The 20,794-nt window shown below is 41.1% G+C and overlaps 1 protein-coding gene across 1 annotated transcript in view; it reads right to left on the bottom strand.

Moving 5' to 3' along the window:
- Nucleotides 1-1,148: 1,148 nt before the first annotated feature.
- Nucleotides 1,149-20,794, bottom strand: part of MBOAT1 (membrane bound O-acyltransferase domain containing 1) — a 114,363-nt gene continuing 94,717 nt past the window's right edge. The window contains exons 10-13 of the mRNA XM_008146072.3: nucleotides 20,039-20,103; nucleotides 17,298-17,430; nucleotides 14,415-14,566; nucleotides 1,149-1,420 (exon numbers count right to left, since the gene is read on the bottom strand). Coding sequence (XP_008144294.2) covers nucleotides 1,300-1,420; nucleotides 14,415-14,566; nucleotides 17,298-17,430; nucleotides 20,039-20,103 — 471 coding nt within the window. The 3' untranslated portion in view covers nucleotides 1,149-1,299. The remainder of the gene's footprint in view (nucleotides 1,421-14,414; nucleotides 14,567-17,297; nucleotides 17,431-20,038; nucleotides 20,104-20,794) is intronic.

The following is a 20,794-nucleotide window of genomic DNA, read 5'->3' as shown; positions in this document are numbered from 1 at the left end:
GAAAACTTCAGAATATCCAGTCTCTACTGATACAAAAAGCAATTCTCTCTTCAGAAATATTTCCTTAATATAAGTCTTTATTCAGTCACAAACTAATTTTTAGCCATCTGATTTGAACAAATTCTTTCCTCCCACGGCATTTGATTGAGGGCACAGCATTGTAGCATATAATTTATCATCATCATTATTATTTTCCACAACATTTAATACCCTGTTTCTTTCTCCATGTAGAATATTACCCAACAGAAATCCCCAGAAGGAGCCACAGCACATTCATAACAAAGATAGAACACTGTCTCCGTATTTGCTTTCCTATAGGAAAGTTCAACTAATACAAAGTCGGATCGAATCAGCTCTGCAAGGAAACGGGACAGCCAGCCCCTGGCGGCCATGACTATTAACACCTCCATGAAATGAGGGGAGAAAAGAGCAAAACATCAGCCTCTCACCAAACTTCTGTGTACCTTTAAATTACTCTTTTAAACCACTATTTCTTTAGAAGACAGTCTTCTGCCTTCGAGGCTGTGAACTCGGGGCTGATTCCTCAGGGCCGTCCCTGGGCAAGCAAGCAGTGGCGCCTGTGAAATGGGAAGAGATCTGGGAACAGCAGCCCCTCCGAGACGCCTGGTGGACGTGTCCAGGCGGCTTTCTGGTTTACAATCTTGGCTCAATTCAGAAGAGGAAAGGGAAGAGAGACATCCCTGGGGAAAGGTGCAGCCTACTTCAGGGCAAGGCTGCCTTCTGGTCCATTCAAGTGTTCAGGCAGCCCTCCTGGCTCGTACAGTTTTCAGTTCCTGAAATACAGCCTCCACGACCTTGCTCCTCCATGATCTTCGAGGTGGAGTTATTGTGTTCGAAACAGTCATGTCACAAGTCGAAGGATTTGGGGCTTCCCGAGGAACAACTCGATGTGGTATGCTCTGCTTTGATAACCCTAGGACAGCCTCAGCAGTCACCTGCTAGCATCTGGAGCAGATGTCCAGGTCCCAGCGTCCGCATGTCAGGGGCTGGAAATCACACCAGAAAAGCAAAGACCCAGCAGCCCCGACGGACTATTGCCGCAACTCTGGCCCATTCACCCCTCAACCGTCCTATAAAATATTAAAACAGATTAACTGGACGTGGCGGATTTAGCGGTACAAAAACGCTTTATAAAAATACTCCCTGAACTTTTATTTAAAAAAAAAAAAAAAGATGCATGTAAACATTGCCTCCAAGTCACCGAAGAACCCTGGAACCTTGTCATCTCATTTTCCAATGTTTTGCAATGTTTTCTGTGTCCAGCTTTCCTTGGAGATATCAGTCTGTTTTTTTCCTGTTAACTGAGTTCTGAGGCTGCCTTTGAATATGAGCTTGTGGTCTGATTGGCAGGAACAGTATTATCAGGAGACTTACGATGTGTAAATAGAAGTACATGGACCTAGGAATAAACACACAGAAAAGTTATATTTCGAACAAGGACACGAATGGGAAACGTCACATGAACGGGATGGCATCATCTGCAGGGTGAAGACGAGGCACTGCTTTCTGAGGAGGGGGCATGTTTTAACTCAGGCTCATCTTGGTCCACCCCACAATACTGCCTTTGGTGGAGAGAGGGATGGGGATGGACTGAAACTACAAAAGCAGGCAGAGCAGAGCAAGCAGCCCATCTGTGAATAGGCCTGCGTGTGATGTCCGGTCAATGTAATAAGACTCAGAGAATGAACCCCACAAATGCCAGAACTCAAGGTAGCCGGATGCACGGGACCAAATTCAAACTCTATACTATTGGTTCCCCACACACAAAGGCAACTGACCCTTTAGCCAACGTGCTCTACTCAAGGGCACAGAGCTCTTCTCGGGTATATTAGGAACCAGAAGAATCCAAACATTGAAAACTTACTCCATGACTCTGAAAATAACTTTCATCCAAATGTATAAGAAATAAGTTTTGCTTCTGATGCTTGTGGACTTTTATTGCATAAGTGTGCTATTCAGCACACTGGGTACAATGTAGGCAATAAATACTGGGCATATCAATAAATGCAAGGAATTAGAAACAGGTTACATTTGTACAACTGTTCTATATCCACTCAGAAAAGTCAGATTTATACTTTCTCCAATGCTTTTTGAAGAGCAAAGGAAAATAAAAATGGAGGAAAATCCCACAGTTGGTCTATGTATCATTCCTCAGCTGTCAGGCATACTACAATCAGGTAACTCGAGTATCCCCTGAACTTTCGGACCCTTTAGCAAGAGGAATGCCTCCCTGAAAATGTCTACAGAATAGTCACGAGCTCTCACAGAAGCAAACGTATCTTCATTCATTTATTCTTTTAATGAGGTTGTACTGTTTAGAATGTACCAAAGCATTAAGCTAGGATCTACAAAAAGGCAAAGCCGCTGCCACTTCCCTTGGGAATGGAAAACAAGACAAGTACAGGAGTAACAGGAATGTTTCTTTTATGTCAACAAACTCCTATTGTGATTATTATTACTCGTATATTCTACCAGCCACTATACAAATATTGTGGTAGGGTGGATAATGCCCCTTTAAAGATATCCACACACTAATCCTCAGAATCTGTGAACATACTGCCTTATATGGCATAAGGGACTTTGCAGATGGATCAAGTTCAGGATCTTAAAATGGAGGGATCATTCTGGATTACTGGGTTGGCCAGTGTAATCCTCTAGTAAGAAGTATGCAGGAAAGTCGTAGTGAGAAAAAGGAGATGTGAGGATGGGATCAGAGGTTGAAGTGATGTATTTTTAAAGACTGAGGAAGGGTTCATGACACAGGCAGCTTCTATAAGCTTCTTTTAGAAACTGTCAAGGGAACAACTTACTTTGTGGTTCCATATACATTTTAGAATTAGTTATTCTAGCTCGGCTGGTGTGGCTCAGTGGTTGAGTGTTGACCTATGAACCAGGAGATCACAGTTCCCCGTCAGGGCATATGTCCAGATTCTAGGCTCAATCCCAGTGTGGGGTGTGCAGGAGGCAGCCGATCCATGATTCTCTCTCATCACTGATGTTTCTATCTCTCTCACCCTCTCCCTGCCTCTCTGAAATCAACTAAAATATTTTTAAAAAGAGTATTTGAGTTTAAACAAGTAGATTTATTCTAGTTCTATAAAAAAATGTCATTGGTACTTTGATAGAATTTGCATTACATCTATCAATTGCTTTGAATGGTATGGACATTGTAAGACTGTTAATTCTTATGGTATATCCTTACATTTACTTGTATCTTCTTCAGTGTCCTATAGTTTTCCTAGGTATTTTTTATGCAATTATAAATGGGACTGTTTCCTTAATTTTTCTAATAGTTCATTATTGGTGTATAAAAATGCAACCAATTTCTAAATATTAATTTTGTATCCTGCCATTTTACTAAATTCTTGTATCAGTTCTAGGGTTGTCTATATATACAGAATGGGGCAAATGTAGGTTTATAGTTATGAGTACAAAAAGTTTATTCTTGTAATGTTTATAAATTATTGTATTACTTTCTCTTTTTTCTCCATTGCTTTCCAGAGAGATTGGGGGAAAGGGAGGGAGGAGGAAGAGGGAGAAACATTAATGTGAGAGAGACACATTGCTTTGTTGCCTCCTACACACACCACGACCAGGAAGGGGAGCAAACCTGCAACCCAGGTAAGTGCTCTTGACTGGGAATCAAACCCATGACCCTTCAGTGCACATTAGCAAAGGAGAATTATTGTATGATTTTTCCATACAAACATCTGTAAACCTTCTTTTGTCCCACCCTGTAGTATCATGTCATCCGCATACAACGACAGTTTTACTTATTCCTTTCCAATTTGGATGCCTTTCATTTCTTTTTTTCTTGTCTGACTGATGGGGCTAAGACTTCTAATACTATGTTGAATGCCTATGTTCTAGGATTTTTATGGTGGCAAAAGTGGGCATCCTTATCTTGTTCCTGATCTTAAAGAAAAAGCTTTCAGCTTTTCACCATTGAATATGATAATAGCTGTGGATTTGTCAAATATAGCCTTTATTATGTTATGTTCCTTCTATCCCCACTTTGCGAAAAGTTTTTTTAATCACAAATGGATGTTAGATTTTGTTGATGGCTTTTTCTTTATCTATTGATATGATCATATGACTTTTACCCTTCATTATGTGTATGTGGTGTATCATGTTAATTTGCATTATTGAACCAACCTTGGATCCTGGGGACAAATCCCCCTTGATCTAAGTGTATAATATGTTTAATGTACTGCTTTATTTGATTTGTTGAGAATTTTTGCATCCATGTTCATCAGGGAAATTGGCCTATAATATTCTTTCTTCTTCTTTTATTTTTTATTTTTGTAGTGTCTGTCTGTTTTTGGTATCATGATAAAGCTGGCCTCATAAAAATACTTTGGGAGCCATCCCTCCTTTTCAACTATTTGGAATAGCTTGAGAAGGATAGTTATTAATGCTTCTTTGAATGTTAGGAACAGTTCGCCTGGGAAGCCAACCAGTCCAGAACTTGCGTTTGTTGGGAGTTTTTTTCATTGTTGATTCAATGTCTTTACTAGTAATTGGTCTGGTCAGATTTTCTGTTTCTTCCTGATGCAGCCTTGGAAGATTATATGTTTCTATGAATTTATCCATTTCTTCCAGGTTGTCCAATTTGTCAGCATATAATTGTTTGTAGTATTTCCTTATAATCCTTTGTATTTCTGTGGTGTCAGTTGTCATTTTCTTCTTTTATTTCTTACTAGTGGCCTGGTGCACAGATTCATGCACTTTGAAAGGAAATTAATTAGAAGAAAGACTCGTGTAGTAATTACGTTACTAAAAAAATTACATGTTGATGATGTCGCTTTCTTTCAGCTTCAGAGGTACATTGTGCCAATAGTTGGTCTTCAGATACATTTTGGCATCATGTGCGATTGGCGCCAGCGAGAACTTTGTGTCACGCATGCACGAGTCAACATTTATTTTTAAATTGTCAGTGTGCGTCACATGTACCGGTTGGTTGGACAGACGGACAGATGAACAGATGGTCACTTAGCCTTTTATATATGTAGGTTTTATTTATGTAGGCCTTCTTTCTGTTTTTTCTTAATGAGTATGGCTAAGGGTTCTACAATTTTGTTTCTCTTTTCAAAGGCATGCTTTTGGTTCTGGGATTTTTGTTTTTGATATTTAGACTACTTTATTTTCACTTGATATTATTGTTGTTAATCCTCACCAAAGGGTATTTTTTCCATTGATTTTTAGAGATAGTGAAAAGGAGAGGGAAAGAGAGAAACATTGATGTGAGAGACACACATCAATTGGTTGTTTCCCGCACACACTCTGGGGCTGGGGATGGAACCTGCAACTAAGGTACATGCCTTTGACTGGAATCAAACCCACAACCCTTCAGTCCAAGGGCCAATGCTCTAACCACTGAGCAGAACTGGCCAGGGTTCCACTTTATCTTTATTCTTTTCCCCTTTCTATCTTTATTCTTTCCCTCTTTCTATTTATTTTAGGCTTTATTCTTTTTCTAGTTCCTTTAGGTATAAGGTTAGATTGTTTATTTGATATTTTCTTGTTTCTTGTGGTAGGCCTATACTGCTATAAATTTCCCTTGTAGAAGTGCTTGGCTATGTTCCATAGCAGTATGTGTGGTCATTGTATTTTCGTTTTCATCTTAAATTTATTGAGACTTGTTTTGTGCCTCACATATGGTCTGTCCTGGAAAATGTTCCATGTGTATATTCTTCTGCTTTTGGGTAAAGTGTACTAAAAATATCAAGTCCATCTCGTCTAATGTGTCCTTTAAGGCCACTATTTCCTTGTTGATATTCTGTCTGGTTGATCTATTAACATGTTGATGTTAATGGGGTGTTAACATCCCCTACTACATACATATTACTAGCAATCTCCATCTTTATGTCCATCAATATTTACTTTATAGTTTAAATGCTCCTACATTGGGTTCATAGATGTTTACAAGAATTCTGTTCACTTGTTTGATTGTTCTCTTTATCATTATGAAATGCCCGTCTTTGTCTCCTGTCACAGCCCTTAATTTAAGGTCTACTTTGTCTGATATATGTATTGCTCCTAGCTCTTTTTTTATTTCCTTTTGCATGGAATACTTTTTTTCATTCCTTTACTTTCAGTCTCTGTGTGTCTTTGGATCTGAAGTGGATCTCTTATAGGCACCAATGTACAGGGTTATTTTGTGTGTGTGTGTGTTTTTTTTTAATCCATTCAGCCACCCCACTGTAGCATTTAGGACATTTACATTTAAAGTAATTATTGATAGCTATTAGTTATTGCCACTTTATTGTTTTCTGATTGTTTTTATAGTTCTCCCCTGTACCTTCCCTATTTTCTTGCTTTCTCTTGTGTTGATGGCTTTTTACAGTGTTGTGTTTGGATTCACTTCTTTATTTCTTGTATATCTCTTGTAAATTTTTGGTTTGTGGTTACCATGTGCTTCCTATAAACCAAGTTATGTTTATAGCAGTCAATTTTAAGTTGATGGTTGCTTATGTTTGAACACATTCTAAAATCACTAATTTTTACCCACCCCATGTATATTTGTTTTTGTCATTATTTTTTACTTTTATTGTGTCTGTGTTAGTGTGTACCCTTAATTTGTTGTTGTAATTACACATAATCTTCATACTTTTGCCTTTTAACATTTGTAATAGCTTTGTAGTTGGTTGATCCACTGCTTTATTGTTTGCCTTTGCCAGTGAGGACTTTTTTCTCCTAAAATTTTCTCATCTTTTCTACTTTAAAAAGTTCCTCTATCATTTCTTGTGATACTGATTTATAGGTGATAAAATTCTTTAGTTTTTTTCTTGTCTGGGAAACTCTTCATCTCTTCTACAATTCAAAATAATAGCCATTCTAGATAGAGTAATCTTGGTTGTAGGTCTTAGCTTTTCATCACTTTGAATAATTGATGCCACTTTCTTCTGGCCTGCAAAGTTTCTGGTGAGAAATTAGCTGGTGGTCTTTGGGAGCTCACTTGTACATAATCTATTGATTTTTCTTGCTACTTTTAAGATTCTTTCTTTGTCCTTAACATTTGGCATTTTAATTGTGATGTGTCTTGGTGTGGACCTCTATAAGTCCATCTTGTTTGGGACTCTCTGCATTTCTGTGATTTGTATGTCTACTTCTTTTACCAGGTTATGGCAGTTTTTAGCCATTATTTCTTCAAATAGGTTTTAGGTTTTTGATCCCTTGCTTGCTCTCTTCTCCTTCTGGTACCCCTATGATGTGAATGTTGTTATGGTTGATGTTATCCTAGTAGCTCCTTAAACTATCCTCGTTTTTAAATTGTTTTCCTTTTTGCTGTTCTGATTGGGTATTTTCTGGTACCTATTTTGGTTTCCAGATTGTTGCTTTGGTCCTCTGCTTCATCTAATTTGCTATTGATTCCCTATATTCTTCATTTCAAACTGGGCCTTTTTTATTTTCTATCTTTTTGTTGAAGTTCTCTCTGAGTTCACCACTACTGTTTTGAACTCTGTATCTTTTAAATTGCTTGACTCCATTTTATTTAGTTCTTTTTCTGGAATTTTGTCCTGTCCTTTCATTTGGAGCAAGTTTCTTTATCTCCTCAGTTGGCTGATTCCCTATGTTTGTTTCTATGGTCAGATAGATCAGCTATATCCACCAGTCTTGGCAGAGTGGCCTTATGTAGTAGTGATCCCCTGTGGTCAGAGGCACAGTCTTCATTGTCATGTGATCTGGGGGTTTCTCTTGTGTGCATTGTGTATGTTCTTCTGTTGTTGTTGAACTTTGATTGCTGTGGCACATCAGTGAGTGGAAAAGACCCTGAAGCTGACTGGCTGTGAGGGCTGGCCATGGCTACATCAGACAAGTGATGTGGAGACTGACCCCACAGAGCAGGAATCACTTTAGTGGGGCTTTGGTGCCAGTTGAGTCTGACCTTCGCATGTGTCATTTGTGATTCTCAAGTGTGGCCTGAGGCCGGCCACCAGGTGTATTGGTTCTGGAGCCTCTTACAAGGGACTCAGTTCAGGCCAAGGTCAGCCACTGTTTCTTCCCAGCTTGGGGCTGCCTGTGGGAGCTATAATTCATTTGCAGTTGGTTGTTGCTTGTGCTTGGCTGGAGGTGCTGGGAGAGGCTATGCTTTGAACCATGATTCTTCTACTAATGCTGGGCTTGGACCCTTTGGTGGACACCATTATGTGAGTTATGGCCAGCTTCCTTTTCTGCTGGGCTTGTGGCTGTTTATTTGAAGCTGTGTTCCAAGCTGACATTGTTTGCAGCTTATGCCAGGCTTGAGGCTGCTTAGCATGATACACAGGGCACCCTGAGGCCAGTCTTTGTTGTCATGTGATCTGTCACTGCTTCTTTGGGGTTTGTGGACCTTTGAAAGATTTTAGGAAAGTCCACATCAAGAACTGAGGCAGTGTGCTCCTTTGGAAAAGCTGCTGGAAGAAACATAGGGTGGGCACACAAGTTGGGTGGGGCAGGGTCTCAGGGAATCACCAGGGCAGGGCAAATAGTGTTATCCAGGTTAATACAGAGTGCGGAGTTGGTGGTACAGGCCTGTGCAGCCAGCTGGGTGGTGAAAGGGAAGCTCTGCAAATTAACAATGGCATCTGCCACCACTTCCATCCCAGGAGAGAGCTACCCCTCCAGTCCTCACTCTGAAGCTAGTCAATTCAGTTCCTCTGTTGTCTGTCCCAGGTGTTTTTCAAGTTGCTGCCCCTGCACTGGAGGAGCCAAGAGCAACTGAGTTTATGAGTGAGTAAATGCATAGGACGCTCGAGGGGGACCTCTGGGACTCCAGGAACCCACGGTCTCACTCAGACGCAATCCCCACTGGTTTTCACAGTCAGATGTTATGACTAGCACTGGTGTTCTGGACTGGGGGGCCCAGTCCCCTCAGTCCTCAGAGGGGGATACCTTCACAGCCGAGATATCTCTCCTAATTCTTAAATGCCACACAGTGGGTGTGAGACCTGCCCATTCCATGTCTCTACTCCTCCTACCAGTCTCATTGTGGCTTTTTATATCCTTAGTTATAAGACTTCTGTTCAGCTAGTCTTCAGGTGGTTCTCAATAATGGTTGTTCTAGTTGTAATTTTGATGTGGTAGTGGGAAGGGGTGAGCACAGTGTTTACGCTGCCATATTAACCAGAAGTCTTCAGAGGAGCAACAGTAATACAACAGAGAGGTGAAGACCCACAGGAAGTGTAATGTACTGTCTAAACCACATATTGAGAATGAAAGAAAGCTCTACAGATAAACATGCTGGCTCAGCAAGTGTAAACTGGGCTTCTCACAGGCACACCCTAGCCACAGGTAACTCCAGCTTTCAGTCTGCTCACCTAAAAAACACTTTGTTCTTGCAGTTTGCCTTAATTATTCCTATGTGGCCAAATGTACACTGGAGCAATTACGTTCGAGTAAATCTAAATATTTCAGTAATGAAAAGAAAAAAATTTTAGTTCCCTAGTGAGGTTTAGTAACCTATCCTGACATTCTATATTTCTGTAAAATTTTAAGGAGTACTTCATTTTTTACTATGGAAAAGCTCAACTAACAGTTATTGGGAATGCTAGGAACTCAACTTAGTACTCTGGATACATAGATGAATAAGCATTGTTCCTACACTCAACAAGTTTGCAATCTACAAAAATTTCTGCACAAAATCTAACATCCTTACACATTGAATTTTAAAAATGGCATCTGCCACCACTTCCTAGTTAAAGACAAATTAATGTGTGAGGATTTGCCTTACAAAACGGTTTCATTATAAAGGTTCTGCTATAGGTTGAATATTCGTGTCCCTTCAAAATTCACTTTAAAGCCCTAACCCCCAATGTGATAATATTGGGAGGAGTGGCCTTGGAGAAGTAATTTGATTTAAATGAGGCCATTACAACAGGGTCCCATCAAGGGCTTAGTGTCCTTATAAGAAGAGAATGAAACCAGAGAACTCGCAAGATCTCTCTTTCTCTCTCTTTGTCTCTTCCTCACTGTCTCTCTGTTCTTTCTTGCTGTCTTTCCTCTCTTCCTGCCTCTCATCCTCTCTCTCGCCCTGCCGTATGAGGACACAGTGAGAAGGCAGCCTTCTGCAAGCCAGGAAGAGAGCTCTCACCAACTGTGAGAAATGTATGTCTGTTGTTTAGGGCCTCTAGTCTACAGTATTTAGTCACAGCAGCCCAGCTGAGTACAAGAGGTTCTCTGATAATACAGTATTCCCCATCTCTTTATCTCCTTACCCATGTTCAATAGAGGTCTGAAATACTGAATGGAAAATTTCAGAAATAAATAATTCCTAAGTTTTAAACTGCACACCGTTCTGCGCAGTGCAATGAAATCTTGTACTATCCCACCTAGGATGTGATGGTGCACCCCTCTGCCCAGTGTCTCCACACCTGTTATAGCCCCTCAGTTATCAGGTCGACTGTTGTGGTATCTCAGTACTTACGTTCAAGTGACCCTTATTATACTTAGTGATGGCCCCAACGCACAAGAGTAGTAATTCTGGCAATGCAGCTATGCCTAAGAAAAGATGTAAAGGGTTTCCTCTACGTGAAAATCTATGTATGCAAAGGGGAAGAAATAGAATATACAGGGTTCGGTGCTATCCGCAGTTTCAGGCATCCACTTTGGGTCTTGGAATATATCCCTGTAGATAAAGCACTGTACATACAAGCATTCACTTGGGTGTAATTTACAAGTTAAAGAAAAACATTAGACTAAGGAATTTAAAGCTGAGATTTGAAGTCACTATAGAATGAAAACTGACTAGACGGAAAAATGAAACACATCTGAAATTTAACGTTAAGCAGTGAAGGACATACTGAGACAAGGATATGCATACAACTGTGGCTCACTGCTGAAATTAGCCCCAAGGGAGGAAAAGATCTGGACTGCAACCAGCCCCACCTCCGCTGAAAGACCACGCAGGTTTAATTTCTTTTACAAGATTTAGTGATTCTCTTAAGAGATCCTGAAAACACTTTTTGGAGAGACAATCTATACTAGCTGTTGGCAATATGTGGCTGCTTCAATTCAAATTAATTAAAATGAGATAAAATTGACATTTCATTTTCTCCATCACACTAGCCAGGTTTCAAACGCTCAATGGCCACATGTTCTGGTGGTCAATGTATTGGACAGCATTTCTGTCACGGTATAAATGTCTATTAAACAGAGCTGCTGTGGGTAAGGAATTTAAGTTATATATACAGGCATATCTCGGAGACACTGTGGGGTCAGTTTGGACCACAGTGAATATTTCATAAAGTGAGTCACACAATTTTTTTATTCCCCACTGCATTTAAAAGTTATATTTACAACTGTAGTCTATTAAGTATGTACCTTAATTTAAATATACTTTATTGATAAAAAATGCTAACCATCCTCTGAGCCTTCAGCAAGTCATAGTCTTTTTGCTGGTGGAGGGTCTTTGCTTCAATTTATACAATAGGCAATATCTGAGAAGCACAATAAAATGAGGTATGCCTGTGTAAGTGGCTTTGAGAACAAGATAAAACATTAGGTTGAAGCGTCTGAAATTGACAAAATTAACAGAAATGTCAACTTCACCCTAAACAAAGGAGTTTTTGTTTTAATCGTCTAGATTGGTTTCAGAAAGAAGTGGGAATCTACTTAGGAGTCATCTGGATTGATGACTATTTGACTCTTACCCTAGAGCCGTGCCTAAGTGTAGGAATTAGCAGACTTTCATTGGTTAAGTGCATGTCATCCCAAATAAATCACCACTTAGTGTGATCCCCAAGCAGTAATTTTATTCCAAAATAATGTGTCCTAAAGAAATGTTTAGTAACTGTACTATTGATCTTTCTGTTAAAGGAACTCAGGTCTAGCACTTACTTGCTGTGTGAGTTTTGTTAAATTACTCACCCTCTCTGAGCCTCCACTTCCTCTATGACAAATAGGGATACTGACAACTACCCTTCTCTTCTCAGCTCAACACCCTCTACCTGGGATTGATTCTGTGTTCTGCACACCCTCGGGTTTCTCGAGTCTTTGGTGCACAGAGCTTCCTCGTATCACCAGGGGCTTGTCTCCACTGTTGCCTACGTTTAGAGCAAATCCACAGTGTTCTACCTCACCCACCACCCTCTGTGCTTGCTTCACTTCTACAATGCAGCTTTCAGGACTTAGCTGAAATGCCACTTCCTCCTAAAAGCCACCCTTGAGGCCCAGTCTGAGTCAGATTCCTGTTACTATTCTCTTAAATCTTTGTACCATTCACTCATTGTGATATTTATAAATTTGTCATTTATCACCCATCTCTTCTAATGAGCTATCCCCTCCATTAGAGCAGGAATGAGTTCTACAGTTTGGTCACCATTTTAGCTCCACCTTCTAGAAGAGTGCCCAGCACACTGTAGGTATTAAATAGCATTGAGTTGAATAGAGGCATCTATCTATAATAATAAAAGCATAATATGCTAATTAGACCAAACAGCTGAATGAACTTCCAATATAATTCTGGTCATCCTTCCGGATGAAGCCACCGCGGCGGGGACCAAGGCAGAGGCAGTTAGGGGCAATCAGACGAGCGGTTAGGGGCAATCAGGTGAGCAGTTAGGGGCGATCAGGCAGGCAGGCAGAGTGATTAGGGGTGATCAGGCAGGCAAGTGGTTAGGAGCCAGCAGTTCCAGATTGGGAGAGGGATGTCTGACTGCCGGTTTAGGCCAGATCCAGTGGTCCCTGATTGCGAGAGGGTGCAGGCCAGGCTGAGGGACCCTCCTCCCACCCCCATGCATGAATTTCGTGCACTAGGCCTCTAGTTTCTATTATAACATGATACATATATTCCTGGAAAATCTCACATTCAACAGTATTCTGTGTTTAAAACACCTGGGCTTATGGGGGGACACCATATGAGAAGCAGACAACTCAAAACTTATGAGACTTTGCAACCAGAACAATTAGCACCTAAGCCAACAAGTTGGACAGCCCAGGCAGATGCTCAATGGAGCTTCAGGCTGCTCAGGGGGTGGTAAAACATAGGAGGCAATGGAGGCAAATGCTGGCTGGAGGGCACTGGAACCAAGGGAAGAGAAATGGAGCTGTGAGGCCGTGGGCTGCCCCAGGTGGAACATGGGGGAGGGGAAACCAGCTGGGAGCCAGGATGGTGGGGGGTGCCTCTTGGAGAGGGAGCCCAGGGAAGGGGTGCTCAATTTCAGGTGTCTTAAATAAAGCTGAGTGCCCCCTACCTCTGTAGTGGATGAAATAAGGGTTCCCTCTTCCCCCAGAGATTATCATTCCTTTCCTACTGTATTGGTATCTCATATCTAGAAAAATGTGGATATTAGTAAAACCGAATTCAACTTCCAGGTTATACTGAATAACTCCAATGACCTAATGAGTACTTAGAAACAGTTTTATTGATGAGTGTTGTATAGTTTCCTCTACCTGAAAAAAATCATCCTGTGACACCCATACTGGGTAGTATCTCTGATCATTTCCGGCCAGTGAATCAACCACAGAAAATACCCAACTTACAAATAAGGCATGTTTGCATTGCTTACTTCTAAGTCACTTTTCTGACCATAGCTGTGCTCCAGAGCTACTCTACAAAAGCCTGTGCAAACCATTACATAAATGCAAGTTACCATTTATTGAAAACAGATGATATGCCAGGCACCCACGAGTCCTTCCCACATCTGCCTAGTTCAGTCCTAACAAAGGTGCTCTGAGGTGGATTCTATTCTTAGCCTCATTTTACAGTTGAGAAAAGAAAAGGTGAAAGAGGTTAGTAACTTGCCAGAGGTCACACAACCACGTTTTTGGAAGTAGTGGAGAAACGCAACTAATTCAACATAAGAATGAAACAAGGAGAGTGAGCAAGAAGAGGTTTGAACAAAGGGCCTGATACCTTTGCCTGAAGGCCTCTTGTCTCTGGTGTGAACCTTCCCCTCCACCCTAAATTCCACCTGCTCCCCTCCACGTGTACCACGTGCCACATAAATCCCATGCGCATCCACCAGAACTGCCGTCTCCCAGGACACAGCCTCCTGCAGACCACTCAGATCAGCCACCCCCAGCATGGGCAGCACCCCAGCACCTGCCCACTTGTCCTGCTCTCAGAATGGCCCATGGTCTCCAACACAGCCTAGCCCCAGGAAAAAGAGACTAAGGCAGCAGCTTCACCCTCTGAGGAACTCAGATCCACCCCTTCAAAATCCACTACCATAAGCGGCCCTTAATTACGTTATGAATGGCTGAAGGACTTCCCGTCAGCTTTGCTAATGTACTGTTGTGAGTTGGGATTTCCAGGACGACCATGTCCACTTAAATCTTTCTATGGCCTTTTTTAGAAATCGAAGCCGTATTTAGAAATTGTTCGTACTGGTTGATTCAATTTACTGAGTCCTGTGTCAAACACAGAGAAAACACATGTTTACTGAACAGCAGCTGAGAACGCAGGAACTTACCTGTATAAACTGATGGTGGGTTCAACTGCCAACATGACAAAGGGCGCCACTGTGTAGGAGACGGCCAGCTGAGTGGCAGCCCAGGTGGCCACGTCATAAGCAACCTTGAGGGCTTTTGAAGAAAGGAAGTAATGTCTACAGTTGTTCCTCACCTGCCGGGCAAAGGGGAGGGTAAAAAACACAACTCTGACTTGGTGCAAGCAGGTACCCCTTAGGAACGTGAGGTCTCGAAAACACCAACCATCTGAGTCCTATTTCCAACTGAAAATACCATCATCGTATTTAAAATTATTTAAAGAACTAAGCAAAAGCAATTTTTTCTTTTTTAACATCTCCCAGAGAAAAACACTATTTAAAAAGTTGGCACATATCCTTCCAAGACTTACTCTACTCATATATACCCACTTTATGTTTTCAATAGCATCAATATAATCTTTCACCCTAGCTGGTTTGGCTCAATGGATAGAGCATCAGCCTGAGGACTAAAGGGTCCTAGGTTCAATTCCAGTCAAGGGCACATGCCTGGGTTTCAGGCTCATTCCCCAGTGGGGGGCATGCAGGAGGCAGCCAATCAATGATTCTCTCTCATCATTGATATTTCTGTCTCTCTCTCCCTCTCCTTTCCTCTCTGAAATCAATAAAAATATATTTTTTAAAAATAACCTTTCGTCTGCTTTTCTTATAAAAATTTTTAAATTGATTTTTCTAGAGAGGAAGGAAGAGAGAGAATCATCAATAGGCTGCCTCCTGCACACCCCCTACCAGGGATCAAGCCTGCAACCCGGGCATGTGCCCTGACCGGGAGTCAAACTGCTGATCTTTTGGTGACCTGGTCAATGTTCAACCAACAGAGCCACACTGGCCAGTAGTTAATAGGTCATGATGTGGTTGTTGTTGTTTTTCTTTCACATCAGTAAGTATTAATCCCCAATACAATTATAAGTTAACGATGGAAAAGTTAGCTTGGGTGCTACCCCCCTGCTAGAGTGAACAATTCTGTGATGCTACCCTCGTAGACAAATCTCTGCAGTGTTTCCTAATTATTTCCTTTGAATAACAGTAATAAAGTAATATTAGCATTAATAATAAGAGCAGCTCCCATTTACTGAGTGCTTACTGCATGCCAAGCTTGTGCTAATGCTTACCTGTGTGATTCTCCCAGCAAGCCTATAATGTGAGCATCATTATACTCCTTTGACAGACGGGGACACAGAAATTCTTTGAAATGGACAATGCTCGTTCAAAAGATATACTCATGTGGAGGTCTTTTGACACGTGACTAGATTTGCTCCAGAAAGGCACCTAATCTCCAGATCCGATAAGCAAAGGCGGAGCTGAAACCAAGGCTGACTTATCGGTAGGTCAGCCCCAAAGCCGGGCGGCTGGTGAGTGGACTCCTCTCCTCGTTCTGGGTTCCTCTGGACAGAAGCCAGAGGTCCATCCATGGTGGGGGCAGTGTGGGCAAGCATGTAGGAGATTATGTTCCCGAGTCTAAGATACTTCATGCCTATTTGATTGTATTCTCCATTCGGGGAAAAAAACAAAAAAGGGAATACTCTTCTATGAACCCTCTCTGCTCCAACCCCACCTTACTAATTTGTAAAAAAATGTTTCCAGGCTACCCACCCCCCCCCCCAAAAAAAAAAAGTTTTACATAAATCCATGCTTTTATGCCAGTTGAGATCAATTAAACCAAAGACACTTTAAGAAATAATACTCTGAATAAATTAACAAACAAAACTCTAGCCTTTGTTTCTTAGTTTGTCCTGTCCTCTGGTTTTCAATGTTCTTTTGTAATCCAAGTAGGTATATAAGATGGAGAAAAGAAAATGCCTTCCTTGGTTTCTATTCACAAATATGTACAATATATATTTAATTTTTAAAGTGTGCTAATCAGCATGACTGGTAATCAATTATCCATACTGTTTACACATATACCCCAATGAACCTTCACCTAACTAAAAATTCCATGGGGAGAGGGGGGCCTCTTGTGTTTGCTCACTACAGTAGCTTAGCACCTAGAACACTGAAGTAGGGCTCCTAAAATATTCATAGAACAGATACATTAAAGAATAAGTGAATAGCTTATACAGTTCAACAAATGTCATTTAAAGCTGTTGGCACATGAATAAGAAAGGCCAAAATCATTATCATAGGCTGAAATAAAATCAAATATAAAACTTGGCATCTGATAATTATAGCATATTGAATTGTAGTTACTTATATTCATATTCATCTCATTCTTTGAGGGAAGGCATATTTTTATTCCTTTATTATCCTGCTCTACTGCCAGCAAAAAGTAGGAACAGTCTAGGACAAACTTCCCAAAAAACCTAGAGAACCAAATTTATAAAATCCAAAGGATTTTACACAAACTAATTCAATTGGATCAGCCATGAGAGTTTGGAGCAATCTCCAACAGAACACAGTTCCTGCGGCTGTGATTTTACTGGCTGTTCACAGACTGAATTATTTCTGGGCTTAGGATAATGAAATGAGAAATGAAGTATAAGTAAAATGAAGTCTTATGAAGCCTACATTAATTAATAATCATTGTCACCTGTGATTAGCAGATTATATATGTTCACAGTCTTTAATGATTAAAAATGTTTTCATCTCTTAAGTTACTAAACGGTGCTCCTAAAATTCCTTTTCTTTTGCAAACACACTCTGTAAATAATGTGAAAATAAAATGATAAACCATTTGATGACCACAAGCTCCTAGATACTGAAGTATTTCTCTAATGGGAAGACTTCTGTTTGATTTTTTCAAAACATCACTTCTACCCTCTCATCCCCCCGACTCCTAATAGGACTAAATGACAACAAACATACAGACATTACATTACTAAGGAAAAGACCCCACAACCAAAGCAAGCTTACCGTCCTGGCTGCTACGGTGACGAGGATTCCAGTTAAGAAGGTGAAATAGTACCCAGGGTAGACACCATGCCACAGGGCAGACAGGATGAAGGTGAACACTGTGGGGTACCAGGGGACACGCTCGTAGCACACCCTGTGAAGAGAGGCAGGCACAACCAGCCACAGGTCAAACAAACCAGGAACCTCCAGTTACACTGGCATCTTTTCAAATCAGACCTACAGAAATCATGTGCTTCATTCCTGACGACCTGCCTGCCTAACCCTATTCAGGGACGCGCAATGCAGTCCAAGCAGCCTGAACTCACGTTTTCTTGAACACTATCAGGTAGGCAATTCACATGAACTTTTAACCTCCACAGAAGTAAATGATCTGACCCCATTACTCTATCCTATATAATAAAAGGGTAATATGCAAAAAGACCAAATGGCAGAACAACCAATCAAAGCGTAATATGCTAATGATATGCTAAGGCTGCTCAACTGCTCACTATGACATGCACTGACCACGGGGGTGGGGGGGGAGGGGGGCAGATAGTCAACTGGTCGACCAATCGCTATGACGTGCACTGACCACCAGGAGACAGATGCTCCCACCAGTAGGTTAGCTTGCTGCTGGGGCCCGGCCAATCGGGACTGAGCGAGATGGGCCGGACATGCCCTGGAGTCCTCCTGCAGTCCCTCCCTGGCCTGATCGTGCACTGGTGGGGTCCCGCAGCCTGGCCTGTGCCCTCTTGCAATCCGGGACCCCTAGGGGGATGTCGGAGAGCTGGTTTCAGCCCGATCCCGCAGGTCACTCCCCTTGGGAGGGCTCCAGATGCAGGGCTCATGGCTGGCAAGCGCTGTTGCAGCAGCGTGAGCCTCTCCCGATTGGGACTGATTGGGTGTGAGCCCGAGGCAGGCACAGTGGGGCTGGGATGAGCGGGAGAAGCAGGTAGGAGCTGCAGGCAGCATTGGACTGCGGGTTTTGACCCGATCCCTGCAGGCCACCCAGAGGGACCCCACCCATGACGATTTCGTGCACCGGGCCTCTAGTGTCTAATAAAAATCCAAGTGGTCAGGCTCTGGCCAGCCCCTGCCACCAATGGTCTAATCTACCAGGAATAATTATGGATAAATAAGTGCCATTGGCACTAAAAACCTTGGAATCAGGTTCTTTAGAAGCAGATATCCTCATTTAGTGTAAATTAATTTACCTTTTCAGCCTAGCCCCTGTGCCATAACCAGCTCTGCAACCCTTTTCAGCTCATTTGGGAATGACTCCAGCCCAAAATCAAAGTGTTGGTTATAGGACCTTTCAGTTCTCACTGTGCCCATTGGATTTCAATCCATGAAGTTGCCTTAAAGAGTGATAGTGTGTGGATTAAGACATTGTCAGCAAAACACCCTGGAGAGCTTTGGCGTCTTTGTTGATTATTAACACAAAGTGGCAGGGGACTTTCTCCCAAGCTCAGTCTGAGAACTGCCAATGCACTGAAAGGAGGCCACTACGAGGTTTACTAAATGGGAGGACCCAAATGGAACATAAAATAGAAATTCAAACAGCTAACACCAATCCTGCACTGTATGGGTTGTCAAAAGTAACTGATTTAAACCCAAACTAAGGATTATGGCTCCCTCTTCATGGAAAGACAATGCATTTGGGGAGAAAAACAGGACTGGGACCCCATTTGTATAATGTTTTGTTTTTTTTAAATGAGGAATAGTTTGCATAGGTACTTGTTTCTTACCCTCTTTATCTTTTTTATAAATCAAATAATTTTATATATTTTTTTCATTTTTTATGTGCATACATATATGTTCAGTCATCTTAAAACAAACTCCTAATGGAGACTAAAACTCTTGGTACATTGGGATTACTCAATATTCAAAAATTATTTGCAAAATTAATAGCAATATTAAGGATAAATTTTCAAAAATTGCATGTTCAGCTCAATTTTCAGACAAGACTGTAGGAGCTTACTTTGGGGGAATTACTATACATTGTCTCTTCTTTTACCCAGTTTTCACCTAAGAAAAATGCTACTTACCAACAGCAGAATCTATAGCTTAGCATTTTTATACTCTCCCTGCACTTATATGATAGGAATATTCACTAGCTAGAGTTTCAAAGATAGTATATTATTCCGGGATAACATATTATCAGTTCCATAATAAGTAATGTTTTTAATTTTGGAATGTGTAAGGAAACAGAAATATCAATAAAAATACAAACTTTAAAAGCACAAATATCTGGGGTAGCATAAAGCTTTCAATGCTAGGGATAAATACCAGGATTTCAGTGGTTGGATGCTGACAATGTCAGTCTTTGACATCTGATCAACAGGCTCTCCTCTAGGTTAGAGGTAGCGCAGCACAGAGGTTAAGAGCCTGGCTCTGCAGATGGTCTGCTTGGGCTCTTATCTATTACTCATTCGCTGGGTGAGCTTGGGCAAGTTACAGATCTGTGCCTCAATTTGCTCATCTGCAAAATGGGGATAATAACTACCAACATCTCATAGGATTAAATGAGTGCCTGGTACATAGGAATGGCAGGATTAAATGTTTGATACATTAAAATAAACATGCTCTATTATTTGATCTTCTCAAATCACTATATTTCTACTTTTTTTACTTAGAGGGCATAGATGTTCATACAAAACAAAAGTGTCAGATGACATTACTACTATTGCTGTTCATCTAACAACTCCCATCTAAACATATCCCAGGGCCGTGAGGAATGAGGTCACTTTTGTTTTTCTTACCGCTTTAGCCAAGTAGCTGTCTGAATATTCCAGTTTCCTAGGTACATTTTGAAACTTGTAGCAGTCTAAAAAGAAGGAAGGAACACCTATCATTAGCTTTAAAAATACCCCAAGTAATGGAAAGTCCTCCCCAGAATTTCCCTGGCAGCAGACCAGATGTGCTGTTTCACTAGTGACTCCTCGGTCAAGAGTGCATCAGCTGTTCCACCGAAGGCAGGAACATCCTGATGTTTATGAGACTGACGAACACTTGGCTTGCAAAGTCTCAATTTTTCTCAATTTATTTTCAAATTATAGGAAAACTTGAAGGAACGTTTTGTGGGTTTTCCATCCTCTCTGGTTTAAAAAAAAATTTTTAAGTCATCGGAATTTTAAAACTAAATACCTTAAAAGGGGATTTGCCCTAGGAAAAGTTTAATCGTGTGAATTGAGTGCCTTTATGGAGACAGCTGCAATGTTACTGTCATCTTTTCACTGTGTTGCCATCTATAAACTAGGTCAGTCTTGTGAAGTTATTCTACAAACAGCTGCACAGGTTCAAATGCTTCCCATTGTATTTAGAATAGTGAGAGATTTTACACATGAAGGAGTCACAATACAGAAAAGAAAGAAATATCACCAAATGACACAAATAAATCATCCTCTGAGGAAGACACATTCTAAAACAAGCCATGAACAAGGTTTCCTCATTTAAAAGAAAAAGGTCTTAGCAAAGGCTGGTTGGCGGTGGAAAGCATGAAACGAACATTCAAGAAC

The sequence above is a fragment of the Eptesicus fuscus genome, chromosome 9, assembly GCF_027574615.1.
Source record: "Eptesicus fuscus isolate TK198812 chromosome 9, DD_ASM_mEF_20220401, whole genome shotgun sequence".
NCBI lineage: Eukaryota > Metazoa > Chordata > Mammalia > Chiroptera > Vespertilionidae > Eptesicus > Eptesicus fuscus.
This window is presented reverse-complemented; position numbering and strand designations above follow the sequence as displayed.